General features: G+C 43.0%; 1 protein-coding gene across 3 annotated transcripts in view; it reads left to right on the forward strand.

Annotated features, from left to right (window-relative positions):
- The window catches only part of WDR7 (WD repeat domain 7), a 274,767-nt gene extending 264,085 nt beyond the window's left edge, over nucleotides 1-10,682 (forward strand). For all 3 annotated transcript variants that reach the window (XM_012725890.1, XM_012725891.1, XM_004683929.2), the window contains 2 exons: nucleotides 1,433-1,537; nucleotides 7,947-10,682. In XM_012725890.1, the coding sequence (XP_012581344.1) occupies nucleotides 1,433-1,537; nucleotides 7,947-8,150 (309 nt within the window). In that variant the 3' untranslated portion in view covers nucleotides 8,151-10,682. The remainder of the gene's footprint in view (nucleotides 1-1,432; nucleotides 1,538-7,946) is intronic.
- Nucleotides 10,683-11,736: the final 1,054 nt, after the last annotated feature.

The following is an 11,736-nucleotide window of genomic DNA, read 5'->3' on the forward strand; positions in this document are numbered from 1 at the left end:
TAGTATTTACAGCTGTTGTGCCATACATTGTACAAAGATCGAGATGTTTTATTATCTATAGGTACATGCAGATAATTGAACCTCCATAGCTCTTTGTGGCAGCTATCATCATCACCTCTACTTTGTAGACTTGGGGGTACTCCCCTAGGTTAAGTGACCTAAATAACTTGCCTAGCTCCCACCGTCAGCCATGTAGGGAGCCCTAAGCAAACCTGGTAGCCTGTCTCAGAGCATTCTTTGCTGGCCCAGAGCCCAGTGCTGAATTGCCAGTCCAGCATTCTCTCACTGAATGCCAAAAATCAGGTACTATCTGGGGTGTCACTGTGCTGTAAAAGTCTAAAGGCGGGAAAGAACAAAATCCAAAACACATCAGGAAAGTTCTTGTGTCTCCATCCCTCCCTTTTCGCCTTCTTCTTCCTCCTTGAATCACTCAGACATGAATTTAGAGAAGAGTCTTACTGACTCATGATTCGTATGCGGTTGAATCACATGAGTGTGATGCTTCCACCCAGACACCCGGGGTTCACAATTCTTCATCAGAAATAGATGGAAATGAAACTTCCTGCTATTGTCTTAGTTTAAGGGAATGTTTTTCCCTGCTCCTTTCTAGACAGCGGAGAGACTGAACTACAGCTTCTCACATTGCTTAATGGAGTAGAGGTATGGTCTTTAATAGTGAGTGCAGAGAGATTAATATGATTTTATGCTAATTTGTTTAGTAGGCCAGTGTTTTTGTGAACTGTTAACATCATTAAACTGGAGTATAATTATTTATTAGTAAGCACATTTTATCCAAAACCTAGTCTAAAATACAACTTGCTTTTTATTATTCATGGCTAAATCAATGGTAGCTACTGGGCAAAGACTCAAGCTTATCCCTGTTAACTCATTTTTAGCAGTATTTAATGTGTATATGTGCACTTAAGCACAGAGTTATTGGTGGTAACTGAAGCTTTAAATGTGAAATATATATATTAATATTATATATAATGATGCTATATGTATATAACATTATTAAGGGGCTGAACTAATAGTTTTTTGTTTTTTAATAAAAACTGTTTTGAGAACAGGGACATTATAATATAGCTTTGACTGCTTTTCATGTCAGATGACCAAGGTTCCCGCATAGATTTGGTGACTGCAGGTTTCTCTCCTTACCTTGTCGTCTCTTTAACCAGCATCAGTGAATGAACACAGTGCTTGACTCATGCTCTCCTCCCAGCTAGGAGACAGGTAGCTCGCCTAATAAAAATTGGATATGTCAGTGAGAGAGCTTCGGTCGCTTTACTTTTTCTAACCTGTTTCTGTAAGTAAAACAAAGGGCACGATGGTAGATAATATCCAGGACATACCTTGTCCAGTACTGAGTGCGTTTGTGTGTACATGCAGTAGTCTGGACAGCACCCCATTAACGACTCTGAATTTATTTTAGACCATCCATGGACACAAGGGACCGATCACTGCGGTGGCCTTTGCTCCTGACGGACGCTATCTTGCCACCTACTCCAACACTGACAGCCACATTTCCTTCTGGCAGGTAAGCACAGATGGGACGGTCTTGGGGTTCCCAGCAGGACAGGCTTTTGCTGGGGAAGGCTGTGCAGCCTGCCCTCCAGCTCCCCTTCACCCTCCTCCCTTCTTGCAATTAATATCAGGTATTTATTGCTCACCGACTCCATGTCAGGTGCACACAGGCAGGGTCTGCTGAGAATACAATTAGCAGTCTGGGAAGGCAGAGATTTCTGCTCTCTCTCATAGCTTTCAGACTGAGGGGAATGCAGGTAAATTAGCAAGTAGTTATAATACAGAGGGCACCGAAGAATAAGGCGTTGGGGGTGGCTTCCCATGGAAGTGACATCTAAGCCAAGATGTAAAGATGTGATGCTGCTGAAGAATGGTGGTTGGAGGCCCTCCCTGGTGGCGCAGCCGGTTAAAGCACAGCACTAAGAAGCTAAAGCCACTGCAGTATGAATTTGATCCCCGCTCCGGAGGTGACCCACAGGGTGCAGCAGACCTCTCCTGACCCGCCCGCTGCTCCCCTCAGCAGTGTACTTCGTCAATCTCCCTGTTCTACTCCCCACTCTGTCTCTGGTGAATCCTCTCACCTCCCCTGCACCTCTGGCCTGTACCCCAATTCTGTATGCACAAATAAATCTTTAAAAAAAAAAAGAATGGTGGGGGGTAGGGACAGGATGGGGGTGAAGGGACCTAAGGAGAGGGAGCAACTGGTCAGAGGTAAACAAGGGCCTGGAAGGGCACAAGCCTGGAGAGCTCGGCTCAGGCTGTTAATTTCCGCAGGGCCCTGGGCATGGGCAGCCCACCGCATGTAAACTCCATGTGTCTTTTTTCTATATGTAATCTCACTTTGTTTGCACTCTAAATTGTGTGTTTCCCACACAATGCTCTTCATTCCCAAACTGTCAAAAGATATCAAAAAACCCCAGTATCATTAACTGGGACTCCATGAGCATCCCAGTGTTCAATTCTGATAAAATTGAGCTACCAATTTTATCACAGAACTTAGTGATTCATCTCATTCAATCATTTTACTTTTGATAACTACAAAAATGTGAACTATGATCATCCTCCCAAAAAGTTGATTTAAGTATTTTTTGTTGCCTTTACTTTGCTAAGCTGCAAGTATGTTTTATGAGCAATACTTTATTGCTTAGAGAGCTAAAAAAAAAAAAAAACAAATAAAAATAAAAGTTTAAACAAGACTTCAGCCAACTTGATGGTGGTTTCTAAAGAAATCAATAGCTAATAAAATGTAAAACAGATACAATAAATTGCTTAATTAACAACTTGCTATTAAAGCATGACAACTTCCAAATCTGTCAGACTTGCGCTACTCTTCGACTAATTTGGTTTCCCAGTTTATGTTCTCATTACCCTTTTTTCCAGAATATATCTCCAGCATCTTAATTAGCTCGTGATAAAAATAGACTTTTTGTCAGAGGTCCCGCCCTGTCGTTGCCTCCCCCAGCGGGTAACCACAGCACCCACACTTCTCACTGAGACCCCACAGCCACTCCCCTACGTGTCCATAAACAGGCTTCTTGCAGCTGGGGGCTTTATTGCATTTCTCTCCCTGCTGATTTTTCTACTCACACTTCACATTGTAATCTCTGTACACCAACGGTACTCTGACAAAGCTTCCCTTATCGCCGCTTCCCCTGAAATCCCAGAGGAGTATTCCTGGAAAGCCCCATTCACGCAACACGCTCTGGGTGTGAAAATGCCGGACTGTAGACATCCGTCTCCAAGCCTCGGGCCCCATCCCTGGAGCTTGTGTTTTCCCTGTGCTGTTTCCTTTGGCTAAAAAAAAAACATTTTTTTTTTCCTGCTAAGAATTTCTAATTCCTTGTATAAATGAATCCTTCATGAATTAGCCAGATTTGAAACTTCTTCCAATATTTTCCTGGATTTCTAAGTGGTAAACTGTTCGCTTGTATCTAGATGTCCAAGTTCTAATTGAGCCTGTTTATCCCTTCTTGAACATCTTCCTGTTTCTGTCCAAGTTTCTGCCCAGCACATGGATGGAATTCTGGTTCACCTCCTTTCTTACCCTGGAGTTCTACCTCATTCACTAGGTGGCCTCTTTCTCAGATATCGTTTTCAGCTTCAGCGCTACTGTTCCGGCTCCTGCTGTTTTTGCCAAGGACAGTGAAACCCCGTGGTCTGCACACGGTGGGACTGCACCTGCTTTTGCTCTATTCCCGTCACTGCAGGGGCTGTGTTCACCTGCCAGAGCACCAAAGCCACTCAGGCAGCACCCAAGTCTTTCTGTCCTCTAAACCCAATGCCAGAATTTAAAATGTAGCTCATTACTTTAATGCTTACACGAAAATCAGCTTGGTCTTGAAATTTAAATGGAAGGCACAAAAGTATCATCTCTGTTTTATCAAGGAAAGACAATAAAACCTCTTTCAAAAGGATAGTGGGTTTTTTAAAAAAGATTTATTTGTTTATGCATACAGAATTGGGGTACAGGCCAGAGGTGCAGGGGCAGTGAGAGGGTTCACCAGAGATAGAGTGGGGAGCAGAACAGGTAGATCGACATAGATGGCTGAAGGGAGCAGCGGGCAGATCAAGAGAGGTCTGCTGAGCCATGTGGGTCACCACCGGGGCGGGGATCGAACTTGTGCTGAAGTGGCTTTAGCTTCTTAGTGCTGTGCTTCAACCCATTGCACCACCAGGGAGGGCCTGGATAGTGGGTTTTTACTTGATTTAAAGTCCAAAATATCTGTGCTGGATCTACCACTGTGCTCCCCAAACAGACTTGTCTGATTCATTTAATACGTAGTGTTTAGTTCTAATGATGTATAATACTTCTATATTATTCCAGTAAATGTACTGTAATATATTTGGAAAATGTAATGAAGTCTTATTTTACAGAACCTTACAAAAGCTATCAGCTATTAAAATCTTTGATGAGGAATGAGTGTTAATGAGAAGTATTGGTTGGGTAATTACTCAAGTGAGACTTAGTCAAAGATTATGTGCAACATTACTTACACTGAGAACAGCATTAAAACACTGCTTGTTTTGATGAATTACGTTTGTATGTATTTCTGTGTGTTTGAAAAGTAATCTTCACAGAACTAGTTCTGTGAAACATGTTTAAAGGAGAGAATAAAGTTAAATCTGTATTTTGGTGAGTTTACAACCTCCACTTTCAGGTGACATAATTTAGCAAACTTTCAAGTCCTGTGATTCTCCAACTCCTTGTTCCTCAGTTGAATATTCACTTCCATATATATACTGGTATTTGAGCAAGGGGGATTTTACTACTGACTGCATACGGTTCTCTCAACTGAACTTCACCACTATCCTCCAACAAATGTGTATTTTCTTTCAGAAATGCTAATGGTACATTAAATGAATATTCGTTTCCTTTATTTGTATTTATTCCATCCTACCAATGAGTAATACTCAGTCATCTAAAAGGAAGATGTTAATCTGTAGACATTGACATAAAAAAGATCACCTTCAACAGTTAAATGGGAAAAGCAGATTATAAAACTGTCCCTTAAGAGGAGCCTCTGATCGTAAAATTCCCTAAAGCTGTTCCTTAGGTAGGTCTGCATATTTGAAAGTCTGGATATAGAGTTCCCAATTATTATGTATAACCTCTGAGAAGTGAGATTGTATGGAATTTTTGCTTTTATTATTTTTATTTTCTGCAATGAGTATTGCCTTTGTGAACAAGAAAAAGTTATTGTTAGCAGATTTTATCATCACTATTACCACATGTAATTATATTATTTCATATATATTTATAGGTGGTTTCATTGATTCAAGCCTCAGATTGTCTTACTTTGACATGGTTTGGAGCCAGTCACTGGTTACGAAAATATTAAGTAACAAAATGGTTGATTATTTTGATGAAATTTCTTTGAGCTTTCTGGAAAAAATTAGTACTCTTCGCGCTTGACTCACTTCTGACTTGAAGAGGTCACAGGCAAAGAAGTGGTCTGAAGAGCAACACACTGTAGTCACCATGGGGTCTTCATTGTTCAGCTCCACACAGCTACGACAATTATGTGCTCAGAGAATTTCACACAGTCCTGTTTAGAAATAGGAAGGCTCCAAGCAGGAAGGCATTTGTCAGTGTATCAGATGATTTACCCATCAGCTGAGGGATAAAGACTCAGCTTGTAAGAGGGACCTAGATACCATAAAAGATGTGCTGTTGAAATCTTTCCATTTGTAACATTCCAGTAAGATATTCTCTCCCTGCCCCTCTTTAATACTTAACCCATTTCTTAGTCCATGTGGCTAAATTTGAAGGCAGTAGTTAAACATAAGGATACATCCGAGAGTAGGGGTTACTCCAAGCATTTTGAGACACCAGCAGAAATCAGGCGCTATACATATTTTGCAATAAATCCATACAGAATGAAATAGGAAAAATGACATTTTTTTTTTAAGAGCACAGGGTGCCTATAAATGCCAGTTCATTTCAAGCAGCAATTTTCTGAATCATTTGGATGGATTCTGAGAGAGGATTAAGTAACATACTGCTACTTGTTTTTTTTTTGTTTTTTTTGTTTTTTTTAACCAGTAAAAGCTATGAAATCAAACTCACCATCATGCTTTCTATTTAAACTATTTGGGAAAGTGAGGAAGCAATGAGGCCTTGATATTTGTCTTTTATGGAGTTTGGGGACAGGAGAGACAGAAAAAGGAGGATGACAGTCAAGTACTGACTGCCTGGCTTTACATGTTCACTGAACTTTAACAGAAAGAGTTAATGATAACCATACATTTGGTTTTAAAATGTGACCTCGTATACTAGTGATTTTTTTTCACCTCAGTGTTGTGTTCGGCACTATTATTAATGCAGGAAAATCAGTAACATTAGTCATCTTAAAAGGGTTATTACTCAAGATGATTTAAATTGTGAAAATGTCAGTGGGGCCTGCATGCATCCTGCTCCAGACGCCATGATTTACGCCCTCCGACACCATCCCACTGCGGAGCAGGGCCAGGAGAGGGGTGGGGTGCGCACTGCCCTGATCCAAATGCAGAGCATGAGACCAGCAGCGGCCACCCCTAAATGCCCCAGGATTTGCCAGGGCTTCACGTGTCAAGCTTTGTGTGCTTCAGATTCTCATCTGCATGCTTCCCACCAGTTCCCAGACCCATACACATGTAAGTGGATGTTTGGCTGGAGGGAAGAATCAGGAATGAAAATTAGTGCAAAGGAAATTTTTATTCTTGAGACCTCTTTCCACATGTCCAGTGCACTGCCCAGGAGGCCCACAGCAGCAGGACAGGTGTAGAGAGAGGGAGCACTGAGCAGTGTTCCTGCTACGGGATCCTCTGGCTCAGTGGCTGGGAAGACACTGATCACTCAATGTTTTGTACTTTTGACTCAGGTGGTCAAGGGCCAGAACCTCCATGTTGCCATGTACTTATGGGAAAGAAGTAAGCGAATTTAAAACGTAAATCTGTTCAGAGACGCTAGCAGCACACAGTAACTTCTGACAGAAAGAAATGCACTGCCAGTCGGTTAAAGTGGGCCCCCTCCCGCCGGCAGCTAAACAGGGAGCCCCAGACACAGAGCTGAGATGCAGCTGACTGTAGTTTTCCTGACACTGGTATTTTTTAAAAGCTGATGAGGAGTGAAGTCTTGGCAGGTGGAGGTGGGAGGTGGCAGGTACATTTTGAGCTTTGATTCAGTAACCGATCACTCTAGATACTGCTTAACGTGCCTCGTTTTCTTGAGCTCATGAAAATTCCCAAAACTTGTCTTCATGGAGTCATTTATCCTTCAGGGGCTTCTGTTCAGTGCTGCTGTTTAAGAACCAGAAGCCGTGCCCCTTGAAATACCCACGATTGCCAGATACTGTCTCATCAACACCTATAACTGCATTCCCTTCTTAAAGATCGGTGGCCTGGGCCCTCCCTGGTGGCGCAGCGGGTTAAAGCACTAAGAAGCTAAAGCCACTTTTGCATGAGTTCGATTCCCATCTGCCCCCGGAGGTGACCACATGGCGCGGCAGACCTCTCCTGGCCCGCCTGCTGCTCCCCTCAGCAGTGTACTTCCTCTATCTGTCTGTTCTGCTCCCCGCTCTGTCTATGGTGAAGCCTCTCACCCTCCGCATCTCTGGCCGGTACCCCAGTTCTGTATGCACAAATAAATAAAAATTAAAAAAAAAAAAAAAGATCGGTGGCCTAAAAAAAAAAAAGATCGGTGGCCTTTCCCGTGGTCACCTTGTGCCCAAGTACAATTTCTCTGCATTTAGGCATTTCCTGTAAGAGCCCCCAACAGTCTGCGGCTCTGCGGAAGGGAACCCTTTAGAGGTTTAAGAAGACACTGTTAGAGGACCCTGCATAAGCGCTGTGGAGGAGAAAGTGGCCAGAGGTGGTGGGGCGCACCCCGTCCGGGGAGGGTAAAGCGGCTTTCTGGTGACCCTGCTCCTGTCCTCTGTCTGCAGATGAACACCTCGCTGCTGGGGAGCATCGGCATGCTCAACTCCGCCCCGCAGCTGCGCTGCGTCAAGACCTACCAGGTGCCCCGCGTGCAGCCGGCCTCCCCCGGCTCGCACAACGCCCTCCGCCTGGCCAGGCTCATCTGGACCTCCAACCGCAATGTTATCCTGATGGCGCACGATGGCAAGGAGCACCGCTTCATGGTCTAACGCGCGGGCCTGGGGCCTTCTCTTCTCCCCGCAGTCGCCTGCCCGCCCTCATGCTGGGTCTGCTGCAGTGCCTGCCCCGCGTGTCCTCGAGGCCAGCTGGGCGCTGTCACTTCTGCATGGTCTCCAGGCAGGCCCTTGCTGGTGCCACCTGCTGATTCAGAGGCACCGCACACCCCGTGCGGGATGTGGCCTGGCTCTCTAGGTCGCTTTTCCCCCCTGCAGGTTGGGGGCGGCCGTTGGTCCCTACGACCCAGTGCCAGTGTGGCCTGGGGCACCGGAAGCCCCCACATCAGTAAACACTGTGATCGCGTTCCCCACCCACATCAGCATTTTCCTCCAGCTGAAGGCCACCTCGGAAGTGCTTGAACCTGGTCGTTCTGACAGTGGGTTTTGAAATACTGGGGCGGTCCCAATTACTGGAAATTTTTTTCCTTTGACTAGTTATTAATTGTTTACCAAAAGAATTGTGTTTACATAGAATGGGTTTCTCCCCCCCAACCCCCCCTTCCTGGTGATTGCTAGTAACTTATTACATTCAATTTCCCAGGGCTCAGCCACTACCCTGTTTATTAAGACCCACCTAATTTGAGACCGATGAGAAAACAGCCCAAAAACACTTACCCCCTTTTGGACAATACAGTTTCTCAGACACCTGATCGTCTGAAATACTCATACTCTGTTTAAGTGATCGTGTACTTAGTAGTTTAAAAGAAAATCGCCACTTATGATGTAGTTAATAAGATTATACAATCACTCTGACCTCTTGAAAAGGACTTCTGTGATAGCCAATTTCAGATGCCCAGCTTAGATGCACAAAGACTTGTCTGTTGCTTACAGACCTTTGGGTTTCAGAAAGCGCCCACCTGGTCTCCCCAGAAACCACATACCCACAAATCCCATATGGATGCCTAGTCAGTTATCATGTAATAGTTACAATTCAGCCTTCAAACCACTGCTGACTGATTAAAGTAAAACTATGGCAACATTAAGTTTAAACAAATATTCTAGAAAATAAGGAACGATGGCACAAGGATTCAGGAGTAAATATAAAAATAAGAGAGCTCTCAGTTGAGCAAACATGGCAATGAGGGTATTCACCCCACTTCAAACGACGCTTTCACCAGGTAGCTTTCTTCTTCTGGCAGATGATGCTGGTTCTTCCTCATTGTCATAGAAAAGAATCCATAAAATAATACCTGGTAGACATTGCTCCTCACAAACCTTGACCTGTATTTATTTGGGGATTTGTTTGCTCCGCTGGATGTTGACTGATGGGGTCAGTTGGGCAAATGGTTTATTAAGTGCAAATACAGAAAATGATTTATTAAACTCAGAGAAAATAAGTGAAGTTTCAAAGGAGCCAAAAATAATAGGAGCATTTAGTTTAACAAGCATCGGTGGTCAGCATTTATGTAATATACCCACAAAAAGTAAGATTGCCATCCAGGAACAAAAACACCTGTTATTGTACAGAAACAGATTTTTAAAGAATATATTAAGAAATTAAGATTAGAACGACTCTTTCATATTGATGTGAAGTATGTCGTTTCCATTGATGGCAGACCTCTACTAATCCTTGGTTTTAGACTCTGGGTGTTCTTGAAAACGTGAACTTATGCCACTTGCATGTACATTGTATTTATAAAGATTCTCTATGTAGTATGCAGGAAGAACAAAGAACTATACAGTTTAGGCTTTGTGTGGTGAGCACAGTGTCGTGTTCGATATTGATACAGCAACCTGTGATAGATTGAGTTTCTGCAGTGGGGCACCCCAGTCGTCTTGCAACTCAGCACATGTCTACTGTATGAACCTAAATTGCGGGTTAATTTCTTCTAGACTACAAAGCTGTTTTGGAATGACGAAGTGAACGTATATCATAGAGTTGCTGTGGGGGTTTATTTTTTATTTTATTTTTTTAACATCCCAGTCACCAGGAAAAAGATGTGAGACTAACAGATGGGGCATCCAGCTGCCCAGGCAGCACCCAAGGTAGAGATTGACAACAAGGCTCTACGGGAGGATGGGGAGTGAAACTCCTGGACAACAGGCAGAGGCCCCTGACCCATTCTGTCTGCACAAGCAAAATTACCGGCCACTAGAATACTCCACTTGTAAAGCTAGGGTAGATGATATTTGCATCTTCTAACACAAGTCTCTCCTTGGCTATTTTGACAACTACGATTCCAAATTTCATCACAGCTTAGAATCTCTCAGCACTGAGGTAAACTTTGAATTGTTGTTCCCAGTGTACAATTTTAGTGTTGTATTGATTTTGCTGGCACTGTATTTGGACCTGTCCTTGTAAATGTAGAGACATATGTGGCTTCACTGGTAATTTACAAGCAAAAGATGACGTGACGTGACACCCGTATGAAAATGTAGTGATTGAAACTCACTGTGTACAGCAAATGAATTAAAATGTCTGCCTCTCAAGGCATTTCTCAATGATTCCATTTAATAGATTCTCTATGTGCTGAGTGTCCCTGTGTACATATATGTGTTAAATAAATAAAACTCAATTGTAATGAAGATTGTTTTTCTCGTAAAAACATTGTTCATTTTTCTTAAGCATTTCTCAGTTAAAATCCATATGGCCCCTCCACCCTCCCCTTCTGGTTCTAGGTTAAGCTTGTTACTTCTAATTACTCATTTCCCTGGAGAACTAGCTTCAGGAAAGGCAAACTTATTGGTAGAGAACAGCAAAGCTGTAGAGCAGGAAGTCCCTCTAGGCCAGAGAGACATTCCTACCAGTGACTCAACAGCGCCCTCTGTAGTCCGGGCAAGGGAATCGTGTGCAAGTTGCTTTTTGTCTACCCTTAAGTACCAAATTATATCTTGTCAGATTTGATGACAAGGGTTGGCCACCCAGGGAAGGGGAAGCTGTGCTGAGATAATTAAATTCATTTCATTTAATACTTGGAGTTGAATTTAAATCCCTGAAGTAAAGGGTGTAATTGGTTTTCAGAAAAAAACAAAATAGGCCATCATTGCTCACAGAGGGTTATATGTGCACAAAGTGAATGTACTTCTTTAATTTTCACATAAGCAGCTAGAGCAGTCTGAACTTACTCGGTCATCCGGTGACAGTATAATCTTTAAGAATGGAGTAAACATCAGAGTTGACTGCAACACATCTTTGGCCCTATTCAAATGCCCGGTGTCCATCCCAGGAATTGTTTCAACGTCTGATGACATAAATGTATCCTTTTAGGGAACACAGAGAGGCAGTAACCTTCCTATGTGATTGGTGATCACATAAACTGATCAAATGTGGAAAGGGCATGACATTAATAGGAAGGTAAAGCCAAGCAGTGCTGGGTGAACTTTCACCTTTCACCCCTTCGGCTGACTGACAGAGCTGAGTGTTGAAGAAAATCAATACTTTGGAGCCAGGAGGGAAATATTTCCAACCTCTAACTAGAGAATGTATTTTGACAAGGCCAAGATAATCCAAGCTGCACAGGAGAAAGAGAAAAGAAGACTCATTTTTAAAGCTTGACACTTCAAGGTGTTTTTGTACAATGGTTTAGAGATCGTCAATATGTACAAATACCAAAGGTCAAAAAGAGAAGCCAGAAGTATT

This window comes from Condylura cristata, unplaced genomic scaffold, assembly GCF_000260355.1.
Source record: "Condylura cristata isolate star-nosed mole 26May11 unplaced genomic scaffold, ConCri1.0 scaffold00016, whole genome shotgun sequence".
In the NCBI taxonomy this organism is placed as follows: Eukaryota; Metazoa; Chordata; class Mammalia; order Eulipotyphla; family Talpidae; genus Condylura; species Condylura cristata.